The sequence below is a fragment of the Osmia bicornis genome, chromosome 3, assembly GCF_907164935.1.
Source record: "Osmia bicornis bicornis chromosome 3, iOsmBic2.1, whole genome shotgun sequence".
Taxonomy (NCBI): domain Eukaryota; kingdom Metazoa; phylum Arthropoda; class Insecta; order Hymenoptera; family Megachilidae; genus Osmia; species Osmia bicornis.
Genome location: NC_060218.1, coordinates 1,510,299 through 1,528,239, shown reverse-complemented (window position 1 = coordinate 1,528,239; position 17,941 = coordinate 1,510,299). Strand labels below are relative to the sequence as shown.

Sequence of the window (17,941 nt, the reverse complement as noted above, 5' to 3'; positions counted from 1 at the left end):
GTTAGTACCATCTGGCGGTGAATGCCAAAAGTAACGAAATTTTTTTATATCTAATGATACAGACGATTCCTTTTTTACCTACGTTTGGTAATTGTTTTTAAATACACACGTGGAAGTTTGAAAGGTTAGATATATATTTACAAAATAGTCTAGAGTAATTAATAGTGAAAGTTGAAAAACAAATATATTGTAAAACTGTAAATAAAATACTCCTGTTTCCCTATTATTTTTTATACGTAAGTATTATATGTTCTTTAAAAGACTACTGTGAAAGAACTTAGAATTAAATTTTTGTAGGTTATCCGCATGATATGAGCCTTATTATTTTTACAAATTTATTTCTAAATACTATTTTCAGTTAATTTATTATTTCAGTTAAATAATGAAGATAAAAAATATGAAAAGTGTACCAAAAAAGATTAAAAAGCCTGCCACAAAAAAACGGAAACCATTAAATAAAGTAACAACCGATGAATTCTTTAGTCAAAGTTTTGAGGATGATATAGACGATGATGACAAATATAGCAATAAGGGTAAGAATCTAGTTCATGTATTATCTGAAAACAAATATAAACTTTTGTGAAACCAATATCTACTAAAAAACTTATTTTTATAAGTTGTTAAAGTGTTTTCAAATATTGGCATCCTTTATCTTGTTACCTCTAATTAAAAAGATGCTACTGAATAAGATATAAATATTGACTGAAATTATTTTTCATTCGTTTAACATTTTATTTATTATTTAGTAGATGAAAATATGGACAAAGAGGATGCAAACAGCAGTGAAAGTGACATGGATCCAATGGAACATAAAAGATCTTTAATGAAATTAAAACAAACAGATCCTGAATTCTATTCATATTTAAAAGAAAATGATAAAAACCTTCTAGAATTTAATATATCTGATGACGATGGTGTCGATAACGATGGTATCGATGACGATGGTGTCGATGACGATGATGAATCATTATCAAATAAATTGGATAAAAAACATATTCCAAATGATCAATTGGAGGTATGAAATTAAAAGTTATAGAAAGAAAAAATAACCATACCTTTTTAATTATAAATTATAAATAATGTAGGTTGCTAGTGATGAGAGTGATTATGAAGGGGACGGAGATAGCGGCACAAAGGATAAGCGTAAAATTACGCTGCAGTTATTAAAAACTTGGCAAAGTGAAATTCAAAAGGACAAGTAATATTTTACGAATTTGAACAGTGATTAAAGAATTAGAAAAGAATACTGATATCGCATACTTATAAACTGGTATTCATGTTTGTTTCTAATTTTATAGGTCATTGAAAACCATTAAATGTGCTGTGGAAGCTTTTCATGCTGCATTACAAACAGTAGTGGATGTTACTGATCCAGAAATTGTACATTATAAAGTAGAGGGTGGTGCAGGTTGGTTTTCACGCTTATCTTTAACTTTCTACTTGTTAAATTCTTCCTGTTTTATAAATGATTATATATATTTTTTAGTGTTTAATGGAGTTGTTCAATTATGTGTACTTTATTTGCCTAATGCGTTAAAACGGTACTTGAAGTTGGATTCTGAATCCCAGTTTCAAGTTCATAAGTCCAAGAGATTTGTAAAAGTGAAAAACATTTTAAAATCTTACTTAACCGATTTAATTAAAGTAAGTATTATTAACACGAACGTTTGAAATTCAGTTATCTAGACTATGTATAACGTGTGTTATTTTCTCTGTAGATTTTACAAAATGTAACATCATCTAATATTGTCACAGTGCTATTGAAACACTTACATCAAATGTTACCGTATGCGCAATCATTTTCATCGTTAACTAAAATATTATTGAGAATATTATTAAAATATTGGACAAGCGGGGAAGAAACTGTCCGCGTTGTTTCGTTTCTCTGCATATTACGCGTTGCAACAAGTAATCGAGAATCAGTTTTAGAGATGTTATACAAGGTAAGAGTGAGATCTGTGTGCATGTACTAAATAATAAATTAGATTTCATAATATTAATTTTTTAATTTATGTTACAGGCAATGTACGTAAAATATGTTGAAAATTCTAAATTTGTATCTTTAACAACATTACCTGGAATAAACTTTATGAGGCATTCTTTGGTTGAAATATATTCATTGGATGATAATTTAGCTTATAATCATGCATTTTTATACATCAGACAGTTGGCTATTCATTTAAGGAATGCTATGACTTTAAAGAAAAAGGTAATAACGTATAAAGTAAACATATTATATGTATTAAAAATTTGTTATCTTTTTATAATAATATGATATCAATTTTATAGGAGCACTTCCAAGCTGTATATAATTGGCAATACATCAATTCATTACGCTTTTGGTGTGAATTAATAAACGTATCAAAAAGCAATTCCATGTTACATTCACTTTTGTATCCTCTGGTACAGGTATGTATAAACCCAAGTTGCCAAACATATCGGTAATGAAAATGTTTGATAACACTTTATTTATTTATTGGCAGATTATTATAGGTACGATAAAGGTGATACCAACTCCACAATATTATCCACTCAGATTTCACTGTGTACAATTGTTAATAGATATTTCCAGAGAAACCGACACGTTCATACCCTTATTACCATTTTTATTAGAGGTATAGTATTTTAAAGTTTTTGTGTGCTGTTATTTATAGGGATTATAATTTATAATTATCCTTGTTTTTTGTAGATACTAAGTTCATATGATTTCAATAAGAGACATAAAGCAGTGTCGATGAAACCAATACCATTTATTTGTGCTTTAAGAATGTCTAAATCCCAGTTACTGGAAAATGGTTTTAAAGATAATGTTATTGATTCTATATACAAACTTATTTTGGAAAACGCCGCAAAAGATAGCCATAAAATATACTTTCCAGATTTGTACATACCGTGTATAATACAAGTAAGTTAACAAGTTTTCTGAATCTAAAATTTTTTATTCTGATCGCTTTATTTTTTCCTAATATTATTTCTGTTCATTAATTTTTAGTTGAAGGCATTTTTGAAGAAATGTCATGTGGCAAATTACTGTAGAAAGATGAAACAGTTGTCAGAAAAGATCGAAGAAAATAGAAAACACATCGAGACCGAGCGAAATAAAACTGTAATTGATTTGAAAAACATGTCACAGATAAAGAATTGGGAGAATAAGATAAAAACAGAAGGGACATCGTTGTCGAAATTTTATGAATCCTACGTGAAGATTCATCAATCCCAAAAACTCAAGCTACTTACAAAGAACGACGAAATAGCTGAATATAATATACCAACTATTAGAAAATTGAAGAAAGGAAAATCAAACGAAGACAGTGCGGAAGAAAGCGATGAAAGTAGTGACTTCGATCTGAGAATAAAGACTAACGAAGAGAAATCTGAAAAGCCTGCTAAACCGAAAAAGAAAAAGAAGAAATTGAAAGTTAGCAAAGACACCGATAATATTGATCTACCAACAGAAAATACAGATATCGTGCAGGACATAAACTTTGACGATTGGAGCTAAATATAAATTCAATTCGCATGTGCTTGAAAACAACAAAATACATATACTGAACGCTATTATAAATATACAGTGATGAGTATTAAAGTAAAACTGAAAACGACACCGACTATATTTATTACAATGTATCTCATTCTAAGGTAACATGTATATTTGTCAACTATGATTTCACCGTGTTTCAGCGACCAATAATAAACGTTTCAAATTTACTATGTGATTCTTTTGATTATAACCGAAAGATTGTATTATTCGTTTCGAACTTGTACTAATTTTATTTTTATGGTAAAGAAAGAAGTCTGTTCTAACTGCAATAAGCGACAGCGTTAAATAGATGCTATAACTTATGTCTGGTATAGCAGAAGCCGCCGATTTCTAAGGTGTCGCTTTCTGATAGTCTATTTTTATCGAAGACGAGTCAAAGCAGTCGGGAAGTTGGTATAGCAACGGTTGGGCGCTATTATAAAGCACCGTGTGCTTGCTGTACGGTAATTCATCCAAGTGTGATCGTTTCATATAAGAAAAAGGATTCCAAAGTAAGCCGAATACTTGTGTTTTATTTAACAAATAAAAGACAACGTACAAGTGGTGAAGAGAAGCTCGAACATGCGACAGGTTTTTTTTTTTTTTGAATTATTGACCGCCTAGACGACTGCCTACTACCTTGGAAAAAGGATTCAGTTACGTATGTAAGGGAAAGCTAAAAGAAAATTAAGCGATGTAATTAAAGCGTTAATTCTTTTATCGTGATGGCAAAATATTAATAGAATTCTATTTGATATAGTTTTTCTTGTTTCGTGTGTTTTCGTGAAACTCGGTAACGAATGAACCCAGTATCAGCCGATACTGGTGAGCGGTGGCCGCTAAGTGCCGCGGTGACGGAGTTGCCGTGGATCGTATGTGCTTAGTCGGCCACCTCTTGTGCTTAACCGGCCACGTTCGTGCGTGCCAGGGAACATTTTGTAAGATGCGATTTTCTCTCTCATGGCGAGGGAGCTTCTGTCGTGAGATTCGTCCACTTTTCGTGCGGAACGCTTCGTTCGAAGTATAGCACGCTCGCGGATTACGTAAATTCGTAAAAGAAAAATAAAAAAGAGCCGTAAAGTAGGCAAGGAGCGAATTGTGCGTAAAACGTCGAAATGAGGAGAACACCTTTCGATAAGTAAACCTTCATTTTCTTCTTTCGCTTTGGAAGAAAACTAAGGAGAAAGAGAGAATTATTAAAAAAGAACAAAAAAAAGAAAAAAGAAATACTTTCCTATAAAATCTAATCCCAATTAAATCCTGCTTAATTGTGTGACGCTTCAACGACTAAATGATATATTTTTAATTCTTGACACTTGGGAATTATAACAACATTAATTGCGCCAAATTTTATTATTGAAATTAAAATTAATTTGCGATTATTAACAGTAGCTTTCTTTTTAGGTGTAAGAGTATTAACATAGATCTACGATAACTTGAGCTATTTTCTCATGCAATTCGTTCCTGTTTAAAGATTAAACCACTCGAACTTCTGCCGAACGATCTATCTATTTAAAGTAACATATCGTTCTCGTTGCATATTAGGGGTGGCGTACAAAATCACTAACAATGATTTATCACAGTAATCGCGAAATCACGATCATAGTCGTGATTTCATTTCATTCAAGATCGCGATCGTGATCTATTTTTTTAATTTACATCGTACGATACACGTATGATATAACAAGGAATAGATATAAAATGCAGTACAAGTCCAATAATACATATGGTGGCGAAGAAAAAAATAATTAAATTTTAAAAGGTTTAATTTTAAAGTTTAAAAAGTTCCACCGAAACTCACCCTAAGTTGCTTAATTGTAATTTTTAAAAGCATTAATTGATTCACTTACATTGAGTTAACATATTGGTTTTGTAATAAATACAGCACTAGGTAGTACATACACCCCAAACGCAACCGCTCAAACTGTTACTGCGTATTACGTTACGGATAAATTTAGCATTTCTTTTGCACAGAAGAACCTTATTGTGCCGCTGCCAATGCTGAAACGCGAAATTAATTGACGGCTTGGACGGAAACCAATTTCGTTACAGAATCCGACTAATTGACGTCATAAGATCAACAACACGTTTTTCATTTGTAATCTTTTGTTTCATTTCCACTGTATAAACAAAATATTGATAAATTATTCTTTTATAATTTAAACAATTATTTTGAAGGATGCTCTCTTTCTCTTTTCCACAGATTCGCTCTTCGTCTCTAACGCTCTCGTTACATTTTCACAAGCTTATAACATTGTTATCTACTATGCTTATTAGTTACACATTTTAATTATTAAAAAGAAAACTTTAGATCTATACATGTAACCCTGACGTTTGATAAGAAATAAAAGAGGACTTATTGTCAGACTATGAATTTAATGTAAACACATAAAAGTTAGAAGATATTTCAAGGAATATTCGATCTATTATTTTAATTAATTTTCAACGTTAAGCTATCGAGAGAAATAAGACTGAAATGTTTACGAAAACAAGCCCAGACTAAACAATCTCAATTTCGACAGTCACAATAGCGCGAGGCAGAACGTTTTAAGCAACACGTACAACTCGTATAGTGTTGCGTCGAAAAATTCAAAGGATGCCGAGTACAAGTACAGCGTGAATTATAGCAATACACAGGAGAAAAAGTTTCTGCAGCGAAGTTATTCCGCGGACAATGTTGTAATACGTTCCCGTGGTTTTAAGCCCTCCGATAGGCACGACCCTGTCAAAAGGAACTTCCTTGAACATTTGACTTCGAAAATACTACATTTTGATATGGTAAGCGTATATTCGTTAAACGGAAAATTGATTGATATCCAATGTTCTTAACTCTATACGCAAAATAATTTCAATGGGAATTGTAATTATTTAAATAAAAAAGAATTTGTAACTCTCGAATAACGGAGCCCGGTCAATGGTGACCTCAAACCTACGAATGATGCAGTGACTAAAATTAACCACTTAAATTTATCATGCCTTGAAAAAATAATATTTGAAGAAATAGTCTGGAAAATAAAATTGAATTTAAATTATCGCGGTTTCGGCAGCCCGCCATTCGAAAGTTAGACATAAAATGGTGGTATGATTATTTCCGCGGTATTAATTATTTTTCCTTGTAGGAGAATAATGAAGCTGGGCCAGTCAATTTGCAGAAACTGCTTACTCCTGCGTCCGACTCGCAGGGGATTATGCAGTCAAAAAATAGTAAGCTTAAAATATTATTTCAGCGTCCTGTTAACCTTTTCCTACACACGGAGTTATGTTACCTTTCCCCCTTTTAAATAAATGAACAATTAAATTTTTGCATGCGTACATAGTAATAAATAAACGAGAGTAAAAGAGTTTACTTTCTTTTCTTCGTTAACTTGAATGTTTGTACCTATACACGAAGGATCCAGCGTGCTGCGCGCGCATGAGAAGAATGGTAGCCCGAATGGCGCGAAATTTGAATATCCGTAACTTAGAAATACTTCACCTCTGAAAATATAAAATTAATTCGTGTTTGCTTCGTTCGTACCACTTGCAGGAAAAATGTTTGCATCTTCGTATTTCTATGCACCGACACATCCAACCGTCGAGGATCAAGTTGAACTCGCTCGACGAATTTCGCATTCGTTGAGCGACGTGAAGAACATGAAAAGTAAAGGTCAATCCATGTACGTGAATAGAAAGAAACGATCTGTCAAATGGATCCACGATGGTAATGGTTCGTATAAGTATAACCATGATCATTTGAATTATGGTAATTTGATATTGGCTAAAATTTCCTATCAATCATAGGTGTGGAGGACGAGGAAGAACCTTCGACCGCTGTTCATAGAGTAAGTGGTGTGTGTTTCCACTTTAACGAATATTCTTATAGGTGGTTCACTAATTTCGCAATAACAATATCCTTTTAAATTAACTAACAATAAGAACAAGGAGTTAATCACTTTCGCCAGTGAAGGCTCCTATATAAAATTGAAGGAAAGGTTTTAATTCAGAATTTTACATTTGACAGGATAAAATTCCTTTAAAATGCATGATGAATCCACACGGAAAGGTGTTAGATATACATGGTATTCAAGCTTTAGGCGAAGAAGTAAATATTGAACCGATGCCAAAGAATCCTGAGAAACTGTTTGATATCGTGCGTGACCTAAATAATCAAAAAGGCCGTGGTAATCAAAACCTTATATCCATGAATTATTCAAGTAAACATGGTGCTAAAGGGAGCTTTAAGAATCGTTAAACCAAAGAATTTTGCTTCAAGGTGCTGAGATATTCGCGAAACGTAGGAAAAGGTCTGAAAAATGGGTGGTGGACAAAGATCAACCGCAAACTCCCACCACGCCAGGGACGCCGAAACTAAATTATTCGGGGAAACCGGTATATTCTATTTTCTTAGAGAATAAAAATATATCAAGGATATTAAAGTAACTCGTCTTTGTATATGCTTAGGAGATGAATGGCACTTCAAAGTTTTCGACTTTGTCTCCGCTGACACCAATTGTACTTGAGCCAACCGTCGAGAAACCGTTTTATAATCCCTTCACCGTGGATTTGTCTTTAGGCGACACGAATCCACCCGCAACAGGTGCGTAAATTGACGAAACTATCTTGTACGAGCAGTTGACACGTTTATTTGGCAATGCTTCGCGTTTGCATTGTTGTTTCTACGAATCGCAAACAGCTAATGTTTTTCAAAGACTCGAATTCATGCTACGCTGCTTCATACTTATTTTCCGTTTATAATCCGCATCATCTTCGAGACGATTCAAGCGTAAAAAAAAGAGGTAATGAAACTTCTAAAATAGCAGGAGAGATTGACACGTTAAAGTTACCCGTTGGAACTTCGTCGCAGGTTCAACAACCTAGGACGCTTCAATTGGCAAACGACATCGATGTTATTCAATCGATGCGAGACCACCGCCGCATTCTTTTTCATTGTAGTATATCTAAAATAAACAACGGTCCGTAACTCGTTGCCAATTGAGTCCTCTACGCTAATTAAAGTTCCACGAGTGAAACCACGTTGACATTTAATTACGCTAATCTTTCAAAACATAAAAAAAAAAAATTGTAATTCATTTATTATGTATGTAGTTTGTTGTAAACGTTTCAGGTAGAAACCAATATCGTTGCAACGGTCAAGAGTGTAATCACCACTCGACCGAAGTGAAAAAGATATATTTGAGAGAAGTGGCTGTTGGTACTGATAATGATTTCGTTGACAAGTCTCGATCATCGATCGTGGAAAAATCGCGTCGAACCGCCTTCGAGCCTGATAACGAACAGTATAACAATTACCGCGGAAGAAATAACGGCTATGACAATACTAACAAACGCAATCATAATTATAACAAGGCTTCGCTGAGCAAATGTAACTTTTCTAATGCACACCACCATGCTACTAACAAAGAGATGAAATATGTTAAGGAACAACGTATCGCCGAGCGTGTAAATAGTAGCATGATCAACGATAAAAGCAAACTCGTGAATAATCAACGAGAGATCGATTCCGCTCGTATCGACAGCGATAATAGCGAGTACACACCGATTCCGGTGAAACAATTGATACAAGAATTTGAAAAAACTTGTAGGCCAGTTCTGCAGTACAAACAAATCAGTCCAAAGGTTATTCCGATTATACAGCATTCTCCTATAGACAATGATATTGCACGATTCTTTGAAACGCGAAACTCGGTTAAATCCAACACCGTCGAAGAGCATAGGAGGTGAGATTGAATCAAATTCACAGTCTCCGATAAAGTACTTATCAAATGGAATTCTATGCTCAGCACTTTCTTCTCTTTTTTTTTAAATATTTTAAAAATATCTCTTTGTCAACCTAATACAAGTAGATAGTCTAAATTATTCATTCGAACCGAAAACCTATAATATTCTAATAGCGTTTGATTATTCGCGAAATGCGATTAGATTCGGAAATCGATCGATAAAAAGCATAGAATTTTATTTAATTAATCCGAGTTGAAATTTGATGGAAATTCTGACAAGATCCAAATTTTCCATCCACTCAATCATGATACAGAATAGCCAGTCAACGGGCGTACGATGAGTCCGTACGATTTCGAGATAACTGCAACAACGTTTACATCTCTACTGACGATACGGAATACACGAGCGACGAGTCCGATTCCCAGATGAACGATTACGCCAGCGAGGAAATAATTTATCGCGAAAAATCGGAAACATCTAGCTTAATGAACGGGGATCAAGAGTACTCGTCGATGTATAGGGAGGAATGTTCTGACCGACGCCGATCGATCACTTCCGAGGAAGTGGAAAACTTTTGCAACAACGGGGATGGGAAATTCACCAACACCGAATCGGACGTACCCGTCGAAGCAAAGTCGTTGTTGCTTTCGATGATCGCTTCTCAGGAGGATATTTTAGAAACTATCAAGCATTTACGCAGTACACCAGTGTTGGACAATCTTTTGCATGGCGTTTCACCGGACTGTAAATTCGGTGATATATGTCCGGACGGAGGCAAGTTAATCCGCATGCGCTTCGATCTAACTTAACCTTACTGTACTCTGTTATCTACATATAATCTATAACTTTAATTGTTTTAAAGGTATGTATAAAATTAATGAAATTAGTTATAAACACTTGTCTTTGCAGGAAAAAAGCTTTACGAGGATAATAACACTTATACGGGACCGAAATTGGCCAGTGTTCACAATTTGACGAATTACAACACGGCACCTCGTGGCTGGGATCAATCTTTAACTTTTTATCGACCAATCAAATTCGAGAAACCACAGGAGATCGTATATTCTGATTTTTAAATATAGTTACGATTACGATGTTAAAAAGGAACGAAGGTGTGCGAATAATGTTATTCAAACGATACTCCGTAGATTATTTTAACTTGTTTTCTAATCAATAACAAATTTACGTTTTTTTCCCAATCTAGTCAGATAACGATAACAATATCTCAAAAAATAAATTAAATATGAAACGAAGAAAATTAGGCGGTACCATGTGTACGTACATATTTGAATGTTTCATTGTGCTTGATTATATCTACCTCTCCCATTATCAAGATCTTTATTTATGCTTCTCAGTGTTATTGCATTTTACTTAATAAATAAATGTTGGTTTCATAATACACGATGTACTCTTAGGTGTCACATTCATTGCAGTTTTAAATGGATGTAAATGATTTTTATTTTATTTTTCTTTAATTATGTATCAGAAATATAAGTTAGAATCTCTATGCTCTGATAATAATCATTCAGATAACAATATTAAATTACATAAAATGCTGATAATATTGAAAAGAATACATAAGTACATGATTTATTTACATAAGCTTTGACTTAAAGATGTTAACATTTGTGTGATATAATAATCGGTCTGTTCTTTAAAGCAATTTGTCTTTCGATATCTGATCCCTGTACTTGAAGGATTACACTTGTTTAAAGCACCCTTTTGATATATCACACGTACAATGTACGGGACGTGTGAAATTTACGTGTTATTTGTTGATTTTGTTTGTAAATTGTTAATTTACAATATGTATTTGGTTGTATTTATTATTTAATGAAATAAATGTTTTTATTTTTCGTTTATATCCTGGTGCTTCTCACACGATAGAAAAAAAAGAAACATTGTAATATTTATTTTACCGCTCACAAGTATCCAAACATTTACCTGTATTATACTAGAACAACCGGAATTGAATGTATGCTTCAAATTAGAAGAATAAATGAACGAAAAATCAAAAAATTAATTAGTTTATAATTTTAACCCTCGAACGACGGACGATGAAGAGAGCCCCAATTTTAATTCAATTTTATATTTCATATTTTCGAATTGAAATATTGTTAAAAAAAACACATAGAATTGAGTATCCTCCTCTTTTGTGTTATCCAAGTCGGATAAAAATTGAATAGTTATTTATAAACACCGCGAATTCCATCGTGAAATTCTGTGACAATAAAATGTATTTTGTACCCAAGTTAACGCGTTATCATATATTCTCAATGATGAATAATGAATTAAATTCGCTTAATAATGAATTAAATTTGAAAAGCGATAATACCTGAAATTATAGCTGGAATTTCGATGCAAATGGTAGCAGACTACGTATCTTCGATCTCCGACGCAGTCGCAGTAAAGTTGGTATGGAGAAGCAGTATAAGTAGAAGAAGACCGGGTGATTATTTCATTAGTTGTAACTGAAAGTGAACAGTAGTGTAGAGTTATGTCGCGGTCATCCGGCTTCTTGGTCGCGCTGATTCTACTTGTACCATTATTCAGCTATGGGGAAGCTGCGAGCATATCAAAGAAGACTCTCGGACAAACCTGTGGCTACGAGGTACAGGAAGAAATTGATTCCTTTAATAATCATTCTTATCGAATTTATGTTATATTTGGAATAAGTGCATAAATATAAATATTATTTTGTACTTACATATGTATATGTATACGTGTTACCACTTGTTGATATAACACACGACGTTCGAATGTATTTCCGTTAATCGAATGTATTTATGACGCTCGATTGATAATGGATTTTATATCGACAAATATGAAATTAATATTAGTGTCAAGAACACATATAATCATAGGGAAGTAAATCAGTATACACTTTCATAATATTTTTCGAATCTATGGAGAGTGTAATTATTAATTAGGTATATAATTTCTTTTATGAATTTTCTTTCAAATTCTAATTTAATTCTAATAGGCATGTCCTGCGACAGACCCAAAGAAACTAAATATCCATCTAGTTGCTCATACCCACGACGACGTCGGTTGGTTGAAAACAGTCGATCAGTATTATTTTGGAAGTGAGTGTGTACAAAAATTATTATTAAACTTGTTCCGAGAACAGACTACAAACTTTTCTGCTTACACTTTTTTAATAAAGGTCAGTCAAGGATTCAACTAGCAGGAGTGCAGTATATTTTAGACAGTGTTATACAAGCGTTATTAGCTGACCCACAGAGAAAGTAATTTAAAAAATATAATTATTAATCGTGACTATGTATAAAGAATTAAGATAGTATCTAAGATTAATATCGTATCATTTAGATTCATTTACGTGGAAAGTGCTTTCTTATGGAAATGGTGGCAGCGTCAAAGGAGCGAGATAAGAGAAAATGCGGGAAAGTTAATCAACGAGGGCAGATTAGAGATCATTAACGGTGCATGGAGTATGAACGATGAGGCGGTTACTCACTATCACTCTATCGTGGATCAATATACTTGGGGCTTCAGGTGGAAACAAAATTTTTTATTAAGCGCGAAGTCTTTAATTCCGAGTTCTTCTAACATCTTTTTAATACTTTTGCGATGGGGACATAGTCCTACATCGTTTCAAAGTCTTTAGCTGAATTAAATTACAATTTGAAAATATTTTAGACGTTTGAGTGACACCTTTGGAAGTTGCGCAAGGCCACGTATAGGATGGCAAATAGATCCTTTTGGCCATTCCAGAGAGCAGGCGTCTTTATTAGCTCAATTTGGATTTGATGGAATGTTCTTAGGACGTCTCGATTATCAAGATAAGAGGCAAAGGCAAAAAGACAAAACCATGGAGTTTATATGGAAAGGAAGCCCAAATTTAGGTACTCTCTTAGTTGAAAAAGAAAAAATAACAGGCGTTGATTGTATTACGTGATTATTACAGGATCACGCGCGAATTTGTTCACGGGTGTATTGTACAACACTTACATGGCACCGCCTGGTTTCTGTTTCGATGTTTTGTGTAACGATGACCCGATAATCGATGATCCTGAGAGTCCGGATTACAACGTCAAGGAGAGGGTAAGTAAAAGTTTAATATAATAAGTACAGTAGTTGAACTTAGGGGCGTCATGTTAACCTCTTTCGAGATGTTTTGTCACACCCTCCCATTTTTAATATGAAAAATTTATATATATGTATATATAAAAATTTTACTTTTTTCCTTGTTTCTTAACATAATCGTTTGTACAACGCTTCCCCACGCTTCGGTCCGTCACCGTAAGCGGCCGCGCAAAGAATGACGATGTAGAGGAAAGAGGCCCATATAATATAGGCCTGTGACCTCCCACCACTTGCGTATAAATGTTCGCGCGGGAAAATTTGAATTGACATTCATTTTATTATTTATATTTCTTAATTATATACTAAATTTTATACTTAGCAACAATTAAAAATTATATTATTTTGTTTCTAAATCACTGTAATATTAATATAGTGAAAATTAAGATTTGGAGAATTTCTGTTTCCTCTATATTGCCATTATTCCTAGGAAAACCTACTTTGATGCTGTACACTGTACACGTTTAAGGAAAACAGAATATTCGATTGTAAAATCTGGTATTTCATATCCCTAAAAATGCAACGTCTGGTTTACTTGATGCCCCTGATTGACCTCGCATTCCCTTCCTTTTGATCAATTCTGTCTCTTGCAAAACAGATCGATAAGTTTATGCAATACTCAGAGAATCAAGCAAAAGTACTACGTACAAATAACGTTATATTAACGATGGGTGGAGATTTCACTTACCAACAAGCGGAAATGTACTTTTTCAATTTGGACAAATTAATAAGGTACTTTCTTTTTTATAAAAGTATCATTTTTATATCATTCGATGGGAATAGAAGAGAGAAAGGAAGGGAGAGGAAAGGTCGTAGAACTCTTACGTTTTGAATTGGTAAGTAAAAAAATATATCATGCCATCGACAGGTTGAAAAGTTTGTGTCGTACGCGCATGAACAAGCATCATCTTATAAGACTAATAACGTTATTTTTACGATGGGTCAAGACTTTACTTACCAACAAGCTGAAATATGGTTCACTAATTTGGATAAGTTGATCAGGTAAAATATACATAGTTTAGTAGTTCATTAATTACTCGGAAACTAATTTTACACGGTACATTTGAAATTATAATACGAGCCAACATTAAGAAGACGTACGAAATAGCATTTGAATTAATGAATCGATGAAATCGAAGTAACAGCGATTTTACCGATCGAGTAATTCTAGAAATAGCATTTCGAATTCATTATAATATTTGCTGAATTCGATAGATACGTGAGGGAGCAAAGAGGTTCTGATGTGAATATCTTTTATTCGACACCATCGTGTTATTTGAAAGCTCTACACGATGCACAGCTTCAATGGCCGACGAAAAGTGATGATTTCTTCCCTTACGCGAGTGATCCTCATTCGTATTGGACCGGTTATTTCTCTTCAAGACCGACGCTCAAATTCTTCGAACGAATGGGAAACAATCTTTTACAGGTAAAAAAATACTTGTAATATTTCTTAATGTAGATACTTAAGCTTTTATTTGTAAAGTGCCGTTTGCACGAGACACGCCCTTTAGTTTTTTATATATATCTCAGATAACCAAGCAGTTACACGTACTGGCCGGTTTAGAGGGTTTCGCCAAACAATTAGAGCTTTTCCGTGAAGCAATGGGTGTAATGCAACATCACGATGCTGTAACTGGGACAGAGAAACAGCTAGTTGCAGACGATTACGCGCGCATTTTACATGAGAGTATGCAGCAAGGATTAGATATTGTTGCTAATGCTATGAGGTATTATAAATATCATTTTGAACGTTATACAGCAAGCATGGCTAAATTCTTCCGCGCCAGAAATACACGGCCCCTGCTAATAGGCAATTTGGCTCTCACTGAAGTCAATGCGTGCCCCTAAAATTCTGCTGCCTTATCGGCACTCCACGAATCACTTGTGGTAATTCGGAGATAAATAACAATGCTAAAATGATTTGGCAGCTAAATTTTACCTTACCAAAAAGTATATATAGGCGGGGGTCATTCCTTTATGGGTAGGTGAGTTGAAAAAGTATTGATAAAAATTAATTTTTTAAGCACTTGGAAAACAAATGGACAGCCAGGATTGATAAGTACTCTGAATTCTTGCTTGCAACTGAATATCAGCGCATGTCCAAATACCGAAGATGAAAATTTCATTCTCACAATTTATAATCCACTAAGTCACAAAATTTGGACACCTATTCGCGTTCCTGTGCAATACGACGGGTATACAATTGTAGACCTTGTAGGTTTGTATTTAGCAACGATTAATTATTATATGGTACACACTGGTAATGCAGTGAGGTGACATTACCGGCAAAAACAGCCCTAAAATGGGTTTACGGGAATCGTTTTTCCGTTCTTATATGAGAAGATTTTGATAAGTCGTGTTTCGCTTATGATATATTGACGTTACCTACTTAATTCTTTTTTAGATGGTACCGAAATTGTTTCTCAAATAGTTCCAATTCCTAATTCCGTTCTTGAAATACCGGGAAGGGAAAGTAAAGCCACAGGCGAACTCGTGTTTTTGGCAGCGATACCGGCTCTAGGTTTCAAATCTTATAAAATTACACGGAAGTCGAGTATACAAGAAGATGGGTTATCTGACACATCTTTCATTGGTAACGAGGTAATTAAAAAATTTTTCTTTAAAAATTTGAGCTTGATAGCTGCAGAAGATTCTGAGAAGACGAATCATCCCACTCCCCTTAAAACAACGGGAACGTTATTTTTTCAGTTTTACAATGTGTCAGTCAACGACCAGGGTCAAATAGTTTTAGACTGGAAGAAACAGAAAGATATGAGTTTAACTCAATCGTTCCACTATTACGAAGGAATGGAGGGTAATAATGAGATAGCTCAAAACAGGTCGTCAGGGGCATATATTTTCAGACCAAAAGGCATATCCTCGAAAAATTTCGTCCAACCTACGTCCTTCAAAATTTACAAAGGTGAAGGTTTCGATAAATGTTTTAAACGGGATTGAAAAAAGAATTAACAAATTTATTTTTTAACCCAGGTCCGGTGGTACAAGAAATTCATCAGGTGGTAGACGATTATGTGAGTCAAGTAATTCGAGTTTACACAGGGAAAGAATACGTTGAATTCAATTGGCTCGTTGGACCCATACCTGTTACGTAAGCACTATAAATATTTAAAAAATAACAGAGAAATGATTTTTCAGTTGTATTTTATTATAGTGCATCGAACTACTTTCATAGCTTTTCATGAAATATAACATTCCAGGGATAAGATTGGAAAAGAAATAATAACCAAGTACACTAGCAACTTAAATTCTTCCGGAGAATTTTATACCGATGCCAATGGTCGTGAAATGTTAAAACGGAAGAGGAACAACCGTTCCACTTGGGACTTGGAATTGGAGGAAGAAATATCCGGCAACTATTACCCGGTCACTTCGAAGATCTCTTTGAGGGATAAAGCTAAATATTTAAAACTCAGCGTACTGACTGATCGAGCAGAAGGTGGAACCAGTATGCAAGATGGAGAAATTGAACTGATGGTAAAGTAACAGATTTCTGAAAATACAGGTAATTTCAAATAATGAATTGATGTATGTACACAATAGCTTCACAGAAGACTTCTAAGGGACGACGCGTTTGGAGTAGGCGAAGCTCTTAACGAATCCGCATATGGCGAAGGATTAGTGGTCAGAGGATCGCATTACGTACTTGGAGATAGTATACCGAATTTGGATGATCTTGCAGTGAAGGAAAAAGCTTTAGCTCTTCAACTACTTCTTCGTCCTTGGCCCCTTATAACTCCCTTGCCATCGGGTGATTCCATTGCCGAGGACTCTCCAATTCTTCCACAAGTAAGTAGATTTATGCGAATAAATAACTCGTAAAGCATTTCAGAATAGGAATGCCTTTTGATGATTATCCAATGCAGAGGTAAAAACTAATCGAGAAATTGATTTTAGCGTTCCGGTCTGACTAAAATTCTACCACCAAACGTTCACATTCTAACCTTGGAACCGTGGAAAGATGGTACGATATTATTACGATTAGAACACATTTTCGAATTGGGTGAAACGGAGAGCTTCTCGAAACCTGTGGAAATTAATATAGCGGTATGTTTAGCAATATAGAACTACGTTTAAAAGAAAATTTGAATTATTATTTATCACGTGTTTATTGTAACAGGATCTATTTTCATCTTTCACCATTCGGTCAGTCGAGGAAACTACGTTAGGAGGTAATCAATTGTTGAAAGACTTGTATCGTTTCAACTGGGAACCTGAACCGAACAATGTTCCTCAAACGGAAGAAACTCCTACTGCTTCCGTTACAAATGTGGAAGGAGTTATAAATGTTGTTTTAATCCCAATGCAAATTCGAACCTTCATCATTACCATTGAGCCAAAATAAATTTAGAATTAATGAAATATTTGTAATTTTGTATTTATGTAAGTGTATGTCAGTTGCAACGCACAATTGAAAGCGTTCGATTAAAGAATCAAATAATTTTGTCTTTTAAGTACGTGTTATGTAATAAAGTATCTATTAGAAACTGTATGTGACGTTATACAGAAAGAAAGAATTCTCCACATCCTAACTGCCTTCCTAAAAGTCGTACCACCTCTTTGGATATTCTGTGATCC

The 17,941-nt window shown here is 34.2% G+C and overlaps 3 protein-coding genes across 5 annotated transcripts; all 3 read left to right on the top strand.

The window, feature by feature from the left end:
- Positions 1 to 82: 82 nt before the first annotated feature.
- LOC114872697 (nucleolar complex protein 2 homolog) lies at positions 83 to 3,708 on the top strand. Of its 2 annotated transcripts, none has more exons than XM_029180183.2 (12): positions 83 to 236; positions 376 to 533; positions 750 to 1,015; positions 1,086 to 1,198; positions 1,299 to 1,408; positions 1,487 to 1,644; positions 1,719 to 1,943; positions 2,021 to 2,209; positions 2,290 to 2,409; positions 2,484 to 2,615; positions 2,690 to 2,905; positions 2,993 to 3,708. In XM_029180183.2, the coding sequence occupies exons 2-12, from the start codon at positions 383 to 385 to the stop codon at positions 3,500 to 3,502; spliced, it is 2,190 nt and encodes a 729-aa protein (XP_029036016.2). In that variant the 5' UTR covers positions 83 to 236; positions 376 to 382; the 3' UTR covers positions 3,503 to 3,708. The 2 variants fall into 2 exon arrangements, with proteins under 2 accessions (XP_029036016.2, XP_029036015.2); XM_029180182.2 differs by having other exon boundaries at positions 84 to 236; positions 747 to 1,015.
- A 595-nt stretch (positions 3,709 to 4,303) lies between these two features.
- On the top strand, positions 4,304 to 11,137 carry LOC114872708. The gene is made up of 11 exons (XM_029180214.2): positions 4,304 to 4,658; positions 6,043 to 6,298; positions 6,640 to 6,724; positions 7,047 to 7,226; positions 7,301 to 7,341; positions 7,521 to 7,680; positions 7,773 to 7,888; positions 7,961 to 8,096; positions 8,625 to 9,237; positions 9,552 to 10,016; positions 10,143 to 11,137. The coding sequence occupies exons 1-11, from the start codon at positions 4,636 to 4,638 to the stop codon at positions 10,312 to 10,314; spliced, it is 2,247 nt and encodes a 748-aa protein (XP_029036047.1). The 5' UTR covers positions 4,304 to 4,635; the 3' UTR covers positions 10,315 to 11,137.
- Positions 11,138 to 11,636: 499 nt separating this feature from the next.
- LOC114872696 (lysosomal alpha-mannosidase) lies at positions 11,637 to 17,855 on the top strand. 2 transcript variants are annotated; one of them, XM_029180179.2, is made up of 17 exons: positions 11,637 to 11,849; positions 12,222 to 12,324; positions 12,405 to 12,486; positions 12,569 to 12,754; positions 12,899 to 13,104; positions 13,167 to 13,303; positions 14,211 to 14,344; positions 14,558 to 14,771; positions 14,876 to 15,072; positions 15,370 to 15,563; positions 15,750 to 15,946; positions 16,055 to 16,268; positions 16,337 to 16,454; positions 16,564 to 16,840; positions 16,907 to 17,152; positions 17,261 to 17,410; positions 17,484 to 17,855. In XM_029180179.2, the coding sequence occupies exons 1-17, from the start codon at positions 11,736 to 11,738 to the stop codon at positions 17,706 to 17,708; spliced, it is 2,994 nt and encodes a 997-aa protein (XP_029036012.2). In that variant the 5' UTR covers positions 11,637 to 11,735; the 3' UTR covers positions 17,709 to 17,855. The 2 variants fall into 2 exon arrangements, with proteins under 2 accessions (XP_029036012.2, XP_029036014.2); XM_029180181.2 differs by lacking the exon at positions 14,211 to 14,344 and adding an exon at positions 13,941 to 14,074.
- The last annotated feature ends 86 nt before the right edge of the window (positions 17,856 to 17,941 follow it).

Excerpts from the sequence above, each read along its gene's own strand:
- LOC114872697 (XM_029180182.2), top strand. The coding sequence starts at position 383 with ATGAAGATAAAAAATATGAAAAGTGTACCAAAAAAGATTAAAAAGCCT. Across the intron at positions 1,409-1,486 it reads TAAAGTAGAGGGTGGTGCAG|TGTTTAATGGAGTTGTTCAA; the intron begins GTTGGTTTTCAC and ends TATATTTTTTAG. Across the intron at positions 2,210-2,289 it reads CTATGACTTTAAAGAAAAAG|GAGCACTTCCAAGCTGTATA; the intron begins GTAATAACGTAT and ends TCAATTTTATAG.
- LOC114872708 (XM_029180214.2), top strand. The coding sequence starts at position 4,636 with ATGAGGAGAACACCTTTCGATAA. Across the intron at positions 6,725-7,046 it reads GATTATGCAGTCAAAAAATA|GAAAAATGTTTGCATCTTCG; the intron begins GTAAGCTTAAAA and ends TACCACTTGCAG. Across the intron at positions 7,681-7,772 it reads AAATAATCAAAAAGGCCGTG|GTGCTGAGATATTCGCGAAA; the intron begins GTAATCAAAACC and ends TTTTGCTTCAAG.
- LOC114872696 (XM_029180179.2), top strand. The coding sequence starts at position 11,736 with ATGTCGCGGTCATCCGGCTTCTTGGTCGCGCTGATTCTACTTGTACCA. Across the intron at positions 12,325-12,404 it reads CGATCAGTATTATTTTGGAA|GTCAGTCAAGGATTCAACTA; the intron begins GTGAGTGTGTAC and ends TTTTTAATAAAG. Across the intron at positions 16,841-16,906 it reads ATGGAGAAATTGAACTGATG|CTTCACAGAAGACTTCTAAG; the intron begins GTAAAGTAACAG and ends TGTACACAATAG.